This window comes from Lichenostomus cassidix, chromosome 4 (genome assembly GCF_008360975.1).
Source record: "Lichenostomus cassidix isolate B80296 chromosome 4, HeHo_3.0, whole genome shotgun sequence".
Lineage (NCBI taxonomy): Eukaryota > Metazoa > Chordata > Aves > Passeriformes > Meliphagidae > Lichenostomus > Lichenostomus cassidix.
Window position 1 is genome coordinate 67,123,475 of NC_139484.1, and position 18,980 is coordinate 67,142,454.

Sequence of the window (18,980 nt, forward strand, 5' to 3'; positions counted from 1 at the left end):
TATTGTGCCATCCTGTTTTATTGTTTCTCACTATCTTATGTTAACCAAGTGGCTCTTAAAAAATTCAGGTTTTAATTGAATTTGTTTGCTCTGCTGGAGTAAAGATTGAGTGCTTAATCCCTTCTTCTTCTAATGCTGTTCATAGTCTAATGTAACCTTTTTCTGCTGTTGTGTTTTGTGATGATAATGCCTAAAACTAGGAATGAGTGGAAGAATAACAACGTAGATTAAAAACTGTTGCAGATTAAATACTTACTCTGAATTCCCAGGAAGTGGCTGAGCAATCTTCTTACCACTTCATTAATTGGAAGGAGCTGTGTCCTCCAGAGGGCTGCCAAAGACATTTCCTTCAAAATCTTCCTGTGTTTGTAAATGTGAAATAGAAAAAGGGAGAAAGTTAGGGCTGGCTGTAGCAATAGAAACTTAGTTTTATTAAAATTATGTACATATTTCTTACATGGCTGTTGAAGACAGTACAGTGGGACTCTTATGTAGGATAGGAAAGGGCAGGACATTGAGTCTTTCAGAAAGAAATAGGTTTTCATACCTGTGATAATACTCTGAAAATGGAATTTTCAGGAGGTGTCCTAGTGTGTTAATAAGTAATATAGATTTATTAAGCATATTGAAGGTTTATGGTCAGTATAATATTGGGCCTAGAATATGATATGTGTTACTGATGGGCTGTGTGCTCACTGGATATCAAAGAACTGGGATTTGGGTTTATGGGTATTTCTGTAATTAGTAAAGTTGGGGGGGATTGGTGTTTATGTACTCAGTTGGAGGAGTGTATGAAATAGTTACCCCTTTAGTTTCAGTATTCCTGTATTTAAAAGTTGGAAAGAAATTGTGACATGTAAATGATAAAGACAGAAGGACAACAACTTGACCCTTAGCTGGAGGATAGATTTGCACATACATCCTGGATTAATAAAGAAATAGATTCGTGTTTGCTTTACGGAATTTTGATATCTAAGTTTTTCTGAGTTAATGAAGTTTTGTTTTAAAACAGCATCATGACAGAAGCTGAATTTGTGCCATGCAGGGGTGAGCAGTGCATGGAGGGGAAAGAGGCAGATACATATTCTTCAAGGGGTTGTGTGCCAAACCCAGCTATAAAACCTCTTTCAATCCATTTGTGTTTTTACTGTCTTCAAGAAGGTTATTCCCTTAGTCCGCAATGTAGAATATAAAAGAACCAGAAAGCTGAAATCCTTCCTTTTCAACAGAAGATTGTGTAGTCCTACATATAACACCACTAATTCTAGAAAGAGCCGAGATCTTTTGTGAATGTATGTCTTAAGAAATTAGGGTAATACTGAAAATCAGAAGTTCAAATTAAGTTTGCTCTAAGCGTAGCAATCATGTCAGATCATGTTTTTCATACCCATGGCATGAGGTGGTTTTAGAAACCAATACTATCTCCCCAAGCATTTCAAAGCTGAACAAGTGCATCTCCTGCAGCCCCTGCCTGCCTGTGTGTCCTGTGCTGCAGCTCTGGACTTAGCCACCTTCCCTCCTGTCCCTCCAGCAAATCTTGTCCTGGGGAGCCCAAGATGGTACCTGCTGCAGTCTCTGAAATGATGAACAGCAGGGAAGATCACATCCCTGGACCTGCTGGCTGCACTAATGCCTCCCAGGGTGTGGCTGGCCTTTGCCATGGGGTCTCTCTGCTCACTCATGTCCATCATGGTGTCCCCCTGGACCCCTAATGCATTCCAGCTGATTAACCCCTTGGTGTGCTGGTGCATGGGGTTGTTCCTCCTTCCTTTCAGGATTCAGCATTTGCCCTTGCTGAAATTCTTGTAGACTGGAGGTAGCACACAGTGTCCACTTTGTATCATCATTTTAATCCACAGGGTCAAATTCATCCCTGTGGAGCACCTTGAGGGATGTGATTGTACCAGGTACAAGTCAGAGCAGAATTTGATCCTGTTGGTCCTTAGGTTGCAGTCTGACATTACATCTGACCTGGTGTAACTGCAGCCAGCTACTGAAATGGAGCTTTGCTCTCTCCACAACCCAACCACAGGCTTCTGATAATTTTCATATATCAAATTTAGTTGACTGTTCAGCCACTGGGTCACATCAGCAATTTAAAGAATAGGTGGCTATCCATCTACTGTGAAAAAAAATTAATATTTTCTTTTGTCCCAAAAAGCTTAAATGACTTGCTGCTTAGATTGAGGTGTAGTGGAGAGAGAAAGACCAGGACCTGACCTTCCAGTAGCAGCACACAGTTACCCTGGATTAGGCTCATGGTGATTTGATGTTTTGCAATGTAGTTGTATTGGTCACCTCCAGATTTTTTTCTGAGTTTGCAAATATTGTAGGCAGGTGGATAAAACAAAATTTGTTGGGAAATGAATCATAGATGTGTTAAAATTCTACAAGTCATTTCAGAGAGCTGCTTGAAAAATGCTCTAAATTCTCATTTTAAAAATAGATTATCCAACTGTGAAAATCTCACTGAATATTTATTAAAGGATAAGTAGCTAATTAAAACCCTGTCCTGATTTCTGCAATACCTAGCAGTATTCAGTGGGTGACTGGTGGTGAGATATCATTGTATTTGAAGGCAGCTACCCTGCTCTTAGCCTAAAATTCTATATATAGTGCTGCTCACAACTTAGAGAGCTCAGCAAGTGAAACCTTGTTAATTGACTGTTACCACCTTCTGTTGTGCTTTCACTCATACTGGCACTGAAATGCTCGAGCAGAGCTGCCTGTGAAAGGGAGAGGTCAGCTGCTACAGAAATACTGACAAACGTGTTGGGTATGAATTCCCAGTGAGCAAGACAGTGAAACAAACTTGGAGACTTATTTATGGTCTTAGAAGGCCTGTGAGGGAAGGAAATGTCTGTCTGTACCTCGGGCTGGACAGCCTCAAGGAATATTTCTCTAGGTTTTTTTAGAGCAAGGTGTCTCGCATATTTGGAAAACATTAAAGAATCTAAATCATTGCCCTCTCCCATTGTGATGGAAAGGCACTGTGATTAGCTACTGAACTCTTAGAAGATAAATCAAGTATGATGTGTTTATGGACTAGGAAAGCCCCCACCTGCCCTCCCATCTGAGGAGGCTCTGTGACATGCTGTGGTGCCTGTAAACTTTGGCATATTTAAACTCCATGTGTGCTCATGGTTTTTAAATTGTCACCAATGATCCAAAATGGATGACAGTGTTGAACTTAGCTGGTTTCAAATAGATTTGAGTAACATTATATAGAAAGAAAGGACAGCATTTGTTTTGTTCTTTTTCTAAATAATAAAATACTGCCTTTAAATGTAATTCAAGTGTAGAATAAGCCTCTCTTATGCAGTTTAGGGAGCAAAATAATGTTTAAGTTTAGCACAAAGTAACTCTGTAGTTTTTGCAGTGAAGACAACCTTGCAATTGGTATGAATTCAATAGCATTTGTGGGGGAATGCCACGCAGAGTTTTAATGAAATAATCTGATCAGATGGACTTCACCATGAGGCAGAAGGTGTGTGCTATGTTTGTGCCCCACTTAAGCCATATTTTGATAGCTTGGATAAGGATTTATTTGGACATGAGCTTTGGGTGGAGTGAAATGTGTTTCTAAATCCTCACCATCCTTTGCTGCATATGAAGTGATTTGTCCATCTGGTTCCCTTAGAGAAAAACCCTCAGTGGTTTCTGTGCCCAGACAAGGAAGTGCACAGCAGAAAGCTTTTTGTTTTAAAGACATTGATAAAAAGGAATGATTTAATTAAGTGTAAGGAGAGCTGCTGTTGAGTAGGGAAAATAAGTAATGTAGACAGTGTGGGGTTTGTAACTGGGATAGGTTTTTTCCTTTGAGAGTTCACTAACATTTGCTTTCTGAACACATAGATTAAGAGAAAGACTTTGATGTGGCAAAAGTTGTGAGGACAAGTGCTGGTTTTTAACGTATAAAAGTCATCACTCTCATGCAGCTATTTAACAACATAAAAGCAGCTGCATTTGCCTCTACTTAACTCCCTGTAATGCCAATTTTATTTTCATTCTGTAACTGATCTTCTTAGTGATGAACCCTGGCTGATACTACATTTCTTAGATACACAACGATTTGGACTTGAGCGCTCACTGTGTTTTTGTATCTTTAGATATTTGTTTTTCCTAAGAAGCTGTAACCATCTGCATTTAAAGTTGTCTGTTTGATATGTCCCTTTGATACTTAAGCCTCTAAGTGGCCAGAAAACTGAATGAGAGCTGGGCAAGCAGAGGAAAAGAAACCAGGGTATAATCAGTTCCTTTATAGAAAGATATTTAATTTCGATAAAGGCATGAGACTGTAACCAGTTTGCTTTTGTTTCTGCTGTTGTAGGTTGCCTTTCCCTGCGGGTGACCGGGTGACTTTCAACGGGAAGGAATGCATCTGCCAGAAATGTTCCTTGCCCCCTTCCAGCACCTCTGGCTCTTTCCCTGTACAGAACCTGCGAAGTAAGTACAGATTTCTGCTCTTTTCAGTCACTGCTTCTTAGTCCACACAGGTTTAAGGAGCACAATTTTACACCAATATGTGTAACTGGAACTTCTATGCTGCATGAGAGGTGTCATGAAATACAATGGAGCCACGTGAAAAAATGTGGGGTGGTTTTTGGAGAAAGTCTGCTGTTAAAAAGAAACACAGATGGTACCATTATAGGATTAACAATACATGGAACCTCTCAAAAATTTGATTAAAAGGAGCTAAACAAAATTATTTGGAGAAAAATATAATATAGATGTTAACATTTTTAAGGATTTAATCAAGTACAGCTGAAATAAAACTCAATATGGGATTTAATGATTTGTAAGTGTTCTGGTATTGCTTCAGAAAATGTCAGTGGCAGGATTGCATGGCTGAATACTCTGGGGGACATTCACCTTGACCTCAGACTATTGTGCACTATCAGAAGATACAAACGCTACAGGGAAGAAATGTGCTCTTCTCACACCAATATTTTTGCAGTAGATCATAAAGTGGTGGTCTTGCTCTGAGCTCTCTTCCTCCACTGTTTTGCTCATGAAGTGCTGCCATGCTTTAAAAGTCCACCACTAGCTTTATGTAACTAAACACCAACAGCAATTCAATTAAACAGCAAAGACAGAAATATTTTTGATGACTATTTTGAATGGCTGTCACATCAAGCTGGATTCAGCATGTGTGAGGAAGGGCCCCATGGATTGCTCATCTTCCTGCATAAGCAATCTAGCCCACTTCTGGCAGAAGTCTCTCCTTTTTTATTCTGTTTTTTTTTTTCCCCCACATTTTTTCACAGAAGTTTTCACCATCTCCTTTGTACAGTTTATCAGCAAAAGCTGCTGTGTTAATGCTCTGTGAGATGATCTACTGATTCCTCTGGCTAATGGCATTCCCTTTTGGATGTAGGATGGCACTCTCTTTTAGGCGCTTGCTCTTGTCATTTATTCCAGAGATAGATCATTCTTAGCCATCTTTGCTGTCTCCTTGTCATATGTGAAAAGTGCCTTTGACTTTAATGGGCATTATTTGCCTGGTTAAGTACTGACAGAACAAGTTCATTTGATTTTCTTTGGTATAGAATCCTTTAATGTATTTACATTCCCTTTCTCTGTGCACACATGCACACCATGGACAGTTTTTCTCGTCATTGCACTTCCCTGGCTCTCCTGGGTCATTGCCCCAAGTCTCCCCAGAGCACAGGTACCTGCAAACCTCAGCAAGCCACTTGCCTCACAGGGAAACAGCACTGGAAGCATATCTTTGTGGCAAAACCTGACCTTGGAAAATAAAAATTTAACTTTTCCTCAAATTAAATCTCAAACATACTTATTTAAACCTCAGAATCAGGTCTCTTTTAAATCTCTTTAGAAATTGATGAAGAAATGATGATTAATATATAATATGTGAAAGATCAATATGTAATATCAGCTGTTTTCCAAGCACATAATCCTTAGGCTAGAATCAGTGTTTCAGAAATAAACAAGCGTTGTCAGAGACATCCTGGTTGGACTGGAGAACTGAAGGACCAGAGTGGCTGTCTGTAGCTATGCTGCATATTACAGAAAGCAAATAAAGATATATCTCTTTCTAAAAACAGCTTTCTTGGAAGAGACCTTAATGTTTTAAACAAGCAATTCTGTTTAATAATGCACAAAAACGTGACTTCAGGCAAACTTATTCAAGGAGCAATTAGTAGGTTGACCCACTGTTCCACTGGGTTTGTTCCTGTCCCAGAGCTGTCTGATATGTACCATGTGTGCTCTTCATCAGCCTGTTTATGTCAGCAATGCTTTCAGAACATCTCTTGGGGCCTCACTGAGCTCCCAACATCACTGCCCCCTCTGAAAAGCCCTTCTATTTTCATCCTCCCCTTTTGCTTCTGACCTCCTATTCATTCCTTTTGGAAGAAATAAAGAAAGTCAAACACTTGCTTTCTGCCTGAGTCCTTGAATTATTTATTACTACATAGGTGTCTACCTATCTGTTTTGTTTTGTTTAATAAAACAATAGCTCTCAAAACCTCTTGTGACAGTGTTGATGTGGAGAGAGTACTCGAGGAAGAATATCAACATGTAGCAGCAAATTGATGTGTTCTGCAGAGTTATTGGTTGAAATTAGTTGAGTCACCAAAGGATGCTGCATCTGAGATGGGAAGACAAGGATGCTGCATCAGTAGGCACTGTTGGCATAGCAACCATAATATTTGTTTGTAATTATCTGGCACTTTACAGAGAGAACAGCAGTTGGGAATAAAAAAACTAGCCCAAAAATGCTGCATTTCTGCCCACCCAAGCTTAAACCAGATGAAAGGTGAGTGACATCTGAGCACATGATGTTGTACTGTTTATGAAATAAACCCTCAAGCAGGGAGATTAAATTAGATTAACAGATGAATCCCCAGTACAGGGGAGATCACAAACAAATTTCTGATTGCAATTAAACAATAGATATTGTAGAATGCTGCAGGGACTAAAGAGAGGCACACACCCAAATGTTCTTTTTTATTAGCAAAACTCCAGTGTTCTGATCTGTAGTGCACATGCTTTTGTGCTAGGCTTGTTTCCATGTATTTGTGCTCTAGAGGGTAACATTAAAGAGACACATTATTGCTCCCCTAATACATTCCAAATCCACTAAAGGAAAATACAAACTGTGCTTTATTGTTGTGTGCTCAGAAGTGAAACATTTACAATTTCACTTACACTGTCTCATTAGGGTCATGTAACCAGCTAAATACCATCTTAAATCAGAAAGCTTTACAGAGGACTGTTTAGAGGTCTTATTGAGATCCTAGGTTTAGAGTTCTTTCTTAATAACTAGATAAATCTTTTTAATGCTTTTGCATAGCTTTCTCTTCCATGTAAGACATTGTTGTGGTTTTTTTCTCTCCTGGCATCTCTGAATGATTAAGTGTCTTTCAGCGTTTTTCTTTTCTCTAGAAAATTGTTGTTATACCTTAAGAATTCCTAAAAATACCGTGTTTTTTTTCCACATAAGATGGAAGATCTCTTATGGAGGATTAGAAGGATTACCAAGATATTGATACTAGAATCAATTTATCACTGATTCCTATTTCTCCACATATTCTGACTCTTCTAACTTTTAGTAGGAAAATCATACATAGACAGGAAATCTGTAGAGTGAAGAGTGAATGAGGGATGATACCTTGTAGGGTATTAGAGGGTTCATTTGGGATATGGAGAACCAGATCCAAACCCCATGTCTGTGTAACATCTCTAAAAAGGGAACTCACTGGTGCACTGTTCGTGTGGAAACTGAGCATAGATTTGGCTTTTACTAAATTATCCGTTGTTAAAATAAGGGCAAGCAAACCCCCAGAAAATCTTGTTCTCATATACTTTTTCTGGCGAATATAGAGAGTTCACCTACAGCCTGTTTAACCAACATAGACTAACCTGTGTTACCCAGTTATTATACATTTTACATGTATTTTTTGTTAGCACCTCTTGGAGTTTCGTTAAGTGAATTTCTATAGAGAATAAATAGATAGACAGCCATTCCTTTCACATGTTGAAATGTTACTAATACCTCTTTAAATATTGGTGTGCTTCTTCTGGTTACAAGAAATTTCATGTCAGCATTCCAGCTTGGATTTTTTTTATGGTTGCAAAAAGAATTTTGAAATAATAATAACTAGAGCTTACAGATCCAGAGGCAAAGTCTAATAGAACCAAAGCTTTGTTTTACTCTTTTGTGGTTTTTGTTTCTTTTGTCAGGCTGATTTGCGATGCTTGAAAAATTAAATCAACAAAACTTCGTATTTTTTAAACACAGTATAAATGAATTAAAATAAAGCCTAAGTCACTAGGAAACTGCATGTCTTTTAGCAATACCAGAGAATTCTAAGGGCAGGAACACTTGTCATCCATCAGTGAGCAGCCAGGAGTGAGCTGTGGAGCCCTCAGGAGCTCTTCCTGGGACTCTGATGGATCCTTGTACTGCAGTAACCAACTGCTGCATGACAACCTGAAAAACATTATTCACTCATATTGGCTTTTTCTCTTGCAGATTGTGGGGGTTGTGGTTCAGAAATAAAAAATGGCCAATCCTTGGTCGCCTTGGACAAACACTGGCATTTGGGCTGTTTTAAGTGCAATACATGTGGCAAGCTACTGAATGCAGAGTATATCAGCAAGTAAGTAGAGGAGTATTTTCACCTCTTTCCAGCATTCTTTTAATGCCATATAATTAATTTGTCATTGCATACCCTTTATATATTGTTTATATATATTTGGAGATACATACTAGATATTATTGTCTAAATTATTATCTAAATTGTATTTTAAAAAAATGAAATGGAGAAAAGTAGAAGTCACATTTGTCCATTTACCTGGAGTGGGACTTGACAAAGCAGCTATGCTGTAGGGAGGCAGAGGGTGGAATATGTTTCCAAGACCCAAAGGTATGCCCTTAGTCACCTTTGATTTTGATCTCTGCGATGCTGTAATGTGAACAAGCAGGTACTGTTCTTTCTCTGTGTATTACATAAGCAGAAATGTTCACCCAAAGTTCATTAAGGATGTACATATCACGTTTTTGAGCTGCTCCAGACCCTTGTGCTGTCAGATTTGGACTGGGTGTGATGACAGCACTGAGGAAGAGCACAAAGCATGCACACAGACCAAGTCCCATGTCAACACTTTGATCAGGCCAGTGACATACAGGCCTTTCACTGGCCAAGGCATTTGGGATTAATTTCTGCTTCAGAGAAGTGTGTTACATTGAAATTTTCTTAAGCAGCAGAGTAACTCAATCACCAGTGCCCAGAGATGATGGAGTTTCAGAGCCTATATCCCACTGACTTTCAACAATTCTTTGGATTTAGACTAACACAAGTATAACATTGAATTTCACAGCTTGCACTGGAGAACAATATTTATTAAAAGGGTGTTCTTAAATAAGGTTTTGCATTGTCTCAATGTTGTGCTACTCTGCTGTATTTTAGTAAGGTGCTTTTTTTTTGCTTGTTATTTAATATAAACCCCCATAAATTGTCAAGATATACTTATTGTGAAATCTTCTTTTTAAAAAGGCTAAATGCCAAACAAAATAACTCAAGAGAAGAAACATCCTGGCTTTAATTAACCTAATTAATTATTGTGATAACTTATAGGTTAGTCTCTAAGAAATCCAACTTGCATGCTATAAAATTAATCTCTATGTTTCTCCAGGGAAATATCTGATAAAATTATGCCTCTGCTCATAAATCTGTCTGATCATGGGCTGGTTTAGCATAACAAATGAAACATATTTAACTATGTTTAACTTGCACTTTGAAACAAGACAAGAGTCTCCAGGTTTTTCTAAAGCAATTTGTTTTCATTCCTCAGCTTAATGGTCTACACGTACAACCTCATAAAACTGTAAAATGCAAAATTAACAGGTTCTTTTCAGAACAATAGTCCAAGTGTGCTGGTCCTGGTGCTTTAGAATAAAAGCTGAGACTCTGGTTTTTATTCTTCATTAACTCACTTGGGAATAGCTGGTCACATCATGCATGAACACACTGCAAGGTCTCTTCTGCTTCTCAGGTTGAATTCTTGTAGTCATTGCTGGCCTCTGTGAAGCACATTCCCAAGATGTTTGATCCATGACTGTCTCTAAGCAAGTCCAGTCAAGAATGTCAGTAGATTTAAATGTTTATCCAAACTTGGTTTACAGACAACATACTTGAGAAATTACTCTCTGCAGTCTCAGCTAAGGGATTAGGTAATACATGTATTGGATTATACATAAATTGGATGAATTAGATTATAAGAGGGAAGGAGTAACATATAGAAATAACTATTTTTTCCACAGAGGGGGAAACATGTGGATGAAGTTAATGGGTAACACGATTAAACAGATGGTGTGAGGGTCTCAGAGACCAAGTGGTGTGACAAGGCTGAGTTTAGCAACAAAGCGGAAAAATGGTCCAAAATAGTTCATTAATTCTTCAGCTTTTTACAATATTAATCAATACGAGTACTTGGGAGTCAGGAAAGTCCATAATACCCAATGAAGTGCTGAAATATTGACAAATTTTCGATGCATAATCTCCTAGTAAACTGTAAGCCTGTTGTTCTTCCCTAGGGATGGTGTTCCATACTGCGAAACCGACTATCACGCAAAGTTTGGTATCAGATGTGACAACTGTGAAAAGTACATCACAGGAAGAGTGCTCGAGGTAAGCAGAACCTGTCATTCAAGTGCATCTCAAAGTGCACAAAAAGAGTAGCTCTTCTGGGTCTTCTGCTCACAAGTGAGTGTGAATGCAACAGCTTAATGTTACTGTCATTAAATACTGGGCACTTCTTCTATACTCGGGTTTTTTGTTTCTTCCGTTAATGATTTGGTAATTCACATTTTAGGTAAATACCTAAATGGATATTTATGGTATTGGAGAATGTTCAGGCAGCGGAAGTAATAAATGAATGTGTTATCAGGCACATGTGGCTAGCACAGGTCTTTCCCATGAGAATTTTTGCCTGTGCTTTATAAACAAAGATAAAGTTTGGATGTTATTAAAAACAGTGTCTCGAGATTTGGACAGTTCAGGCCTGGCCAATCAGGCCTAGGAGGAGGTTTCTGACTGACCAATCTGTGTGAGCTCTGAAAAATCTATATAAGTTGGAATCAAATAATAAAAGCTCTCTTTTTTATGCTACACTGAGAACTCAGGTCTTTTTCTCTGCTAGCGGCTCAACAGCGACAGGCACATTTTAAAACATTAGCTCAATTCATTTGTAATTTGTCCTTTTTGATTCTCCTTTATGTTCCTCAAAGAAAGGATGAAGCTGTTGAAAAGTAAAATTAATGATTTGAGCTGTCTGTTTGCACCCAGAAATGAGCTGTGTGGCAGAGATTTTTTTGCTCTTGTTGTTCTAAGCAGCAGGAGGTTGTTTAGTGTAGGTACATGTTTATGCATTATGCAAAGATTTCCATATAACTGACCCAGAGTCACAAACTAATGTACTCCTTAGATTTGAATAGAATTTATCCTTGGATCTAAGTGTACTGTTATCCTGTCAATGTCGTCAATTATCTACTTTTTCTTCCTGCTTTTCCCTGTATCTTGTGAAGTCCAAGCAGTACTGGAGTTAGGAAGAGTTGCTCAGTTCACTCTTAACATCAGCTAAGAAAGCCTGGAGAAGTCCCAAAGGACTGCCAGCAGAGAAAGATCTGCTTGGAGCCATACAAAGACTTAACTACACAAATGGTGGACAATTACAGCTTGTTAGGAGCTGAAGAGCAAGTGTCCGTCCTAGACAAAATCTGTATTGGATGGGATGATAAGGTGTTAACTTTAGGCATGAGAAGCTTTTCCATTAACAAAGGTCTTTACAGACCTCTCAGAAAAGAGATCTATAAAAAAGGAATTGGAAGGAGCATAAAGATACTGTTTTCACTTTTTTTGCACACAATTGTCTCAACTGGGAGAGGCAAAACAAAAGAAAACATCTTAAAAACATCAAAAATATAAAAGGTGACCAGTGGCAGCTGTGTCATGTTTTCAGAGGTGTCAACCTTAGACACTGAATGAAAGGCAGTAAGAAGCAGTGTGCTTTGAAAGTGAAGGTAATTAAGAGAGAGATGAATGCAGAGAGAAGAGTTAAAGCTGTGGCAAATCTGGAGTGCACTTACTCAGAGCAGTTTACAAGGAGCGATTAATACTGAGATAGGAGAAGAACAGAACCACCAGTTTCTGTACTGACTCTTGGTTTCACAATATTTTGTTTTTCTGTTCTGGCTGTTGCCTTGAAATATGTGCAAAAAATGCTCTCTTTATTTGGTAATATTTTACCTGCAATACGGTTAAACAGTAGCATGAAGAGTGATGTGATGAAGAACCAGTTCCTTACTGTCTCTATGGGTAATAAAAAGAAAAAAAAAGGTTTAAAGGTTTGTGTAGTAACAGTACCAAGTTTGGTTTGTGGGACCTGGGAGTACATGTGGCTGTAATTGATGCTTCTGACTGCTAGGCAAGAGTGTACTGAATAGGAAGAGAGTTCCTTGTTTTTACTGTAGATGGGCCAGTAACAAACTTAGGAAAAGTTAATTTTTTTGAAGGTATTGTAGGAATTCTACCATGATATGTGATGGTTTTGGTTAGTGTGTGTCCCTCTCCTCCCTTCCTCAGTGTTGCTCTAAGGGCAGCTCTGTAGCACTGATTCTCATCTCACTTTGGTATTGGTTCAGGCTGGGAGCTACTTTCATTGGTCTGTGGCATTTAACTGTGGAAAAATTACTGAGGCAGGATTCTGAAACCTTTAAAAAAAATAGATGAGGAGAAAGGACTTTCACAGTCTGTAAAAGCACAGGCATGTCAGCTAGCATTAATGTGAAAGAGGAAAGATAGGATGAAGTTAGGATGAAGCAGGCAATGGATTTGAATGGTTATAATGATATTTAATGTCTGGACACTTGTTGTAACAGCCTGGAAATTTTACCACCTGTGAACTTTTTTTCTATAGGATTGTACAAAACAACATACTGGTTTGTGTACAATAAAGCTACTGAAGCTTGAATATGGGTTCATGTCACATGTCCTAGCATCCTGCTGTCACAGTAGGTCCTATTCCTCACCACACCTCCCAAGCTACCTGCTCCCATCCCCTCTGTTTTCCTGTGACATATCCCAAGAGCTTTCTTTACATTCCCACTGCCTGTTTACAAGCTGTGACTCACACTGTGAGCCTTCTTCCCTGGGAATCAGCCTGGGATTTCTGTGGGTCTTTGGAGCTCTAAGGGATCATCACTTAAAACAGCCATTGAGTTTCAGTGCTGACCTTGGAGAGCAGCTGGCTGAGGACAAAATGCACACACCTCCTTTCAGCAGGAAGCTGAACAAAAGTCATGGCCTGAGCAAACAGATGGGAAAGGATGCAGAGACCATATCTGTAGCTAATGTGGTTAATGCATTTGTTGTTTGTGTGCAGCAGATGGACTTGTTCAAAAGCCTTGGAACTGGGCTGATCTTTTCCCTCTCTCTGGTCTTGGTATTGAACTCGATGTGTGTTTGTCTCCAGCAGGCTGATTGATATGTTTGTGTATCTCCTGGTCAGGAGGACAGAAAAAATACAAAGTAGTCATGGCTGGTTTTTTGTTGTAGGAGATGTTTTTTGTGGAATTGTCAGGAATCCTGTGGCGTTTTTCAAAGCATCAGTATTTCTTTTTACCATCTTGAATATTATCTGGAGAAACACAGAAATAATAGGGCAAATTGCTATTAAAGCAGAGGAAAATCTTGACAGCAATACTTATTAGGCAGAGGAATACTCTCCCAAGGGAGCTGCTGGAAACTATCACTTAGAAAGTCTTATAACAAGATTGGACAAGGCACTGGAAAATCTACATTAGGGAGCAGTCCTGCAATGACAAAGGGAGGGACTATATGACCTAATAGGATTTTTTCCATCTCTGATTTCTGTGATAATGTCAGGAGGACAGCTGCTTCCACAATTATTCTGTGCCCAGATTTTATAATATTGCCTCCCTTTCCAACACTTGTTCATTTTAAGTGTTTATTCAGCAGAAAGGAAGGGAGAGTCTACCAGTGTGAGTTACTGATAAGTTATAAAAATATGGCTGTTTTTGTAGGTTGTCAGCCAAATACAATGATGATTTAGTTACTTAAATTCTTCACTCAGCCCATTTTTCTGAGGGCCAGATTTATTCCATGTAGTAAATGGGCTTAAACACAGGATAGCTTTGTTTATAATTCCTTTCTTGTTTCTTTCTTCCCCCTCCAGTCCACCTTGGCTTGCTCCCACTCTCCCAGGGAACTTTTTCTGGAAAAGCTATGAAAGGGGCTGAGCATATCATTTATGGAGATGATAAATTCTTCTTTTGCTTTTAAAAGCAACAGTTTTGCTGTTGTTTTTTAAAAACCCTTACCCACCAGTGCATTTATGGTCAGGATTTCTTTGTTTGTGAAGCATACAGAGCACTTTTAAATGCAAATCAGTCCTCTCCTAGAAGTTATTTTATTTTATCCCTGACCATATATATTGATAATTCTGCCATCTTAAGTGAGGAGCAAGGTTGCTGAAGTTTACTTTAGTAATTTGACTGAAAATGCAGCGTGACTGAAAACGTCTAGGGAGAGAAAAGGTTTATTTCAGTGCTTGTGCTGTATCTCTGCTGCCAATCCTGCAGTAGTTATGATCATGCAATAACACATATTTTAAAATAACAAGCCATTGATTTTTATGACCAGCCATTTCCCTTTTGTCATGTTGCAATCTATTTCTCTGCATTTAACACCAACAATATTTTTCTCCTTTTTTTCTATTACAAGTAGTAATTTATTAGTTAAAATTTCAACTTGTACTAATGAGCATATCGTAGAAGAAAAGTGTAGTTGCCTTTAAAAAAAAGTACTATATTTTTGTGGTAATTCAGAGCCTGTTGCAAACCCCTTCCAATGAAGAAAACGCTTTCCACTTGTTTCCTCATGTTTAACCAGTCTTTTAGCTGCGTTTTGCTGGGGGAGGCAGAGATGTGTTGTCTGTCTCCCAGTCCTTCCCACACAGCAGGTTGTGTAAAAGGTTTGGAAAGCTGTTGAGGTGCATGGCAAAGCTGTGTGACAGCCAGTGACTCCTCCTCATCCTCTCCTGGGAGGCGTGTCTGGGTTTCCTTAACATCTGATACTTAGGAACTTTATCTCAATTCCAGCACCTCTCTATTTTAAAGGGGTTTGTGTATGGTTAAAAATTCTTTGGATACAGATTGATTTTTAGATTTTTGTAAAATTTTCTCCTCTTTAATTGATGAACTGTAAGGAGAATTTTGCAGAGTAGTCTTAGTTCCTCTCAACTTTTATTTTGCAAAACTGAGTGAACACAACCCTCCTCTGCTCATAAAGTCAACCCCAGGCTTTTTGGTGATGCTGCTGGACCTTCTCACTGTGGGTTCCTAACTGGAACCACCTTCTTTAGCATGGATGAACACTGTACTCCCAACAGTGCCTCACCACTATCTTGTGCAGTGATAATAACCCCTTCCACTATTTCTAAAGGAAGTACTTTCCTGGTGTATCTCACACTGGTGTGATTTTTTTCTGTGAGTTCATTAACATTGACAGCCCATGGCGAGATATTACTTGAGGGGAGGGGTTCTCTTTGTCTGCTGTTTCACCTGGTGGTTTCCTACATTATTAGATGAAGCCTCCATATCCAAAGATAACCTTCTGGGGATGTTTTAATGGCAAAACCAATATGGGCTGTGAGGGGGTCATGGCTGCTTCAACAGGCAACTGCATCTCAGACATGGCCAAAATACCCCTCAGGGGTATTTTCAGCACTTGAGTTTTATCTACAGCTGTCCCATTATTCACAGCTGTATGACTGTGGTGTAAATGTGTCCTTCTTACAAGTGCTGTTGAAAAGGTCTCTACCACTTAGAGTAGTTGGAACCATCTTTATGTTTAGTGTCTGACATCCTAACACGGCAGCACGGCACTCAGTTTATGTGGGGGAAGAAAGGGTTAACATTTTACTGGTTTACATGCATGTGTAAATGTCTAGAAAAACATAATCAATATATGTTTTTAAAATCTATTAATCACAACCCTATCTTATTTTGAAATAAGGGAACAAATGCAGTAGGCACTAGGCAGGAATGAGACTAGAAATGTCAGTAATTTGTATGTCAATTAAATGTCACTTACACCACAGTGACTTACTAACTAAAACATGAATTTTTTTTTTCATAGTTTGTTTTTGCTTTGCCCTAGGGTTTAGCTGATTTTGTTTGCAGCCACATCCACTTTGTAAATTGATTGCCTTTCCCTCTGCTGAAGTCTCAGCACAGCAGAGAGACGATACTAATTCTTTGCAGCAGGGAGTACAAATTTCTGCCTGCAGTGTGGAAGAATGGTTCATTCTGCAATGTCTGTTATCCTGCTGTTTCATTAACAACAGGAGCTGGTGATGTGTGAAAAGTGCTTGAGCAGATTATTACATGGGCATTATTAGTGCAAGATGCGATAAAGGCAGCTCTGTCTGTAGGAGCAAAGGGTTCCCTGTAGCATGGGCAGCCTCGGGAAGGCTGTCAGAGCAGCCAGAGGATCCAAGTGGCACTGCTGCCTTCCTTAGGAACTGCTCCCTACGCCAGTTTTCCCCCTTCAACGGAGAAGAAAGAAAACTGTTGGAAAGACACATCTAAATAAATCAGCATTAGCTTTTGCAAAAGGAGACCATCTAAGGTAGGAAACATTGACTAGCCCTTTCAATGCATAATGTTTGCTGAGATGCCAGGCGTTTTGCAGCTTGGGAATGGTCTCTGGTTTGATGCCACTTGCATTTATCTGGGGCTGCTGGCTTGCAAAGGCAGATTAATCATCAGTGTATTGTATCTGAATTTGGCTGGATAAGTGTTAATTGACAGTTGACCTAGACTTTTTTCTTTAAAACAGGCAACATTAAAAATACTATCAGCAAACAAATAAATAGCAATGCAAATGCTTTTTTCCTTAGCTTTTAGCCTTTTATGTAGCCGAGTTACATTGGTTTAGAATAATTCACCTCATCTTTCTCCCACTTTCAGCTTTTCCCTTTTTTTAGCCACCTATTCCTCCAGAAAGAAATACAGAGTTACACCTATCTGTACTTATTATCTGAACTGCTAAAAACTCACAAATTGTTAATGTGTCAGGAGAAAACTATACGTTAAACTAAACTGTTTGCATAGCTTTTACCCTGTAAATAATTTGTTAGGTTTATTGAAGAGCACTGAGTACCATTTGATGATAGCTTAAGACTGTCACATTTTTACCAGAGTGAGGGGTTCTGCAAACTATTTTGAGTAACAAAAAAGTTCAGAATTTGAGGGAAACTGGTTGATAGAGAAGAAAGAATGACTACTTTAGGTTTTGTGGGTTTTTTTAAATTTCTGTTTTCAGTTGCTTGCTTGCTTTTCTTTCGAGAATTCCTCCCCCATGTATGGGGAAAGTCCTCAGTAGTGCTGCTGTGCATTTGTGCTTGTGTGGGTTTGTATGTGTTAGTTTTAGTGCACAGTTTGTTTCTTGAGCCTGGCAGACACTTGTGGTGGCCACTGCCTTTCCTCATTATGCAAAAATGAACTACCAGTTAATTATCTTAAATTATTGGAATTGATTCACTAAAGGATCAAAGGAGTCACCCTGGTATCTCCTGAGCCTCAGACCCCAGCAGAGCAGTCTGCAGTGACCCTAAGCCATGTCATGCCATGCTGATGCATTAATACCCAGTACTGTTTGCCAGCATTTGAATTTTTGACAACGTGAAACGTTGCACTTCATGGATGTCTTCAGTCCCTCATCCAGTTACTTGCATAGTCGTTCATCCCTGGTGCTCCTCTGGCTCATGCCAGGGGAATGGTGCTGCCACAGCTCTGCAGAGCCCCACAGGTGCTGTCACAGCTCTGCAGAGCCCCACAGGTGCTGTCACAGCTCTGCAGAGCCCCACAGGTGCTGTCACAGCTCTGCAGAGCCCCACAGGTGCTGTCACAGCTCTGCAGAGCCCCACAGGTGCTGCCACAGCTCTGCAGAGCCCCACAGGTGCTGTCACAGCTCTGCAGAGCCCCACACCTCTCTTGGCCCTGGAGCAGCACAAGCCCCTGCCTCCAGCTCTCTCCCGTAACCATGGCAGTGGTGCAGCACTAAGTGCACTCAGTGACAATTGCTTTTGTTGATGAAGCATCCCCAGGATGCTCTGGCCCATGTGAAAACAGTTCAGCATGTCTGCTAATAGCAGGAGAGCAGCCTGTCCCTCGTTTCTTGTAGCTTTAAGATTTTTTCATCCTACTAACCTTCAGCATTTTTTGTGCTTTTGCAAATGTCTTTCCCCCCTTCCCCCCAAAGTAAGAACTTCTGAATGGTGCATGGAACTGCAAATACGTGGATTATATCTGAAAGTAGAGACATCCTACTTTCAGGAAGGATCATTAATGTCAGTTGTGCATATGACAGCAGCACTTCCAGTCCCAGCTAAATCCTTATTCAGGCACAGAATGGGACACAACTTCTGTTCTCAGATGTTTACAGTCCAGATCACCACGCTGAGTGTGAAAAGAGCTGTGCTGGCTTCATCTGATAAATCAGGCTGTTTCTCCAGGGCTGCTCCATGTTGGTTGAGCTTCATTCTTCCCATCTGAAATGGGTGGGCTAAATGCACAGCTGCAAATTTGAAATTTAAGGGAGTATGTCTGCAAGTCATCTTTCTCCTTCTTCACTCCCTCTCCCCTATCAAGAGTTGGCATAAGTGAGAGCCAGCTGCAGCTTATCTTGGCCCCTAGGTGGGTTTTAAGGAGTGGGAGAGGAAAGTGGAAAAGAAAGAAAGGAGATTTGCTGAGCAAATGGAAAACAGAAGCTTCTTCCAGTCTCAGTGGGTGGCAAGAAAAATTGCAAAGCTGAGAAGAAAAAAACAAGAGTCAGATCACTCACTCCATAACAAAAGCAACTGAGTGCAAAATGATTGTTTTTAGGCATGACAGACCATTTTGGTTGACAAGAACGTTTACCAAGTTT

At 39.6% G+C, this 18,980-nt stretch overlaps 1 protein-coding gene across 9 annotated transcripts in view; it reads left to right on the plus strand.

Annotated features, from left to right (window-relative positions):
- Positions 1-18,980, plus strand: part of ABLIM2 (actin binding LIM protein family member 2) — a 127,262-nt gene that overhangs the window by 51,375 nt on the left and 56,907 nt on the right. For all 9 annotated transcript variants that reach the window (XM_085059736.1, XM_085059739.1, XM_085059742.1 and 6 more), the window contains exons 4-6: positions 4,331-4,446; positions 8,501-8,627; positions 10,565-10,658. In XM_085059736.1, the coding sequence (XP_084915862.1) occupies positions 4,331-4,446; positions 8,501-8,627; positions 10,565-10,658 (337 nt within the window). The remainder of the gene's footprint in view (positions 1-4,330; positions 4,447-8,500; positions 8,628-10,564; positions 10,659-18,980) is intronic.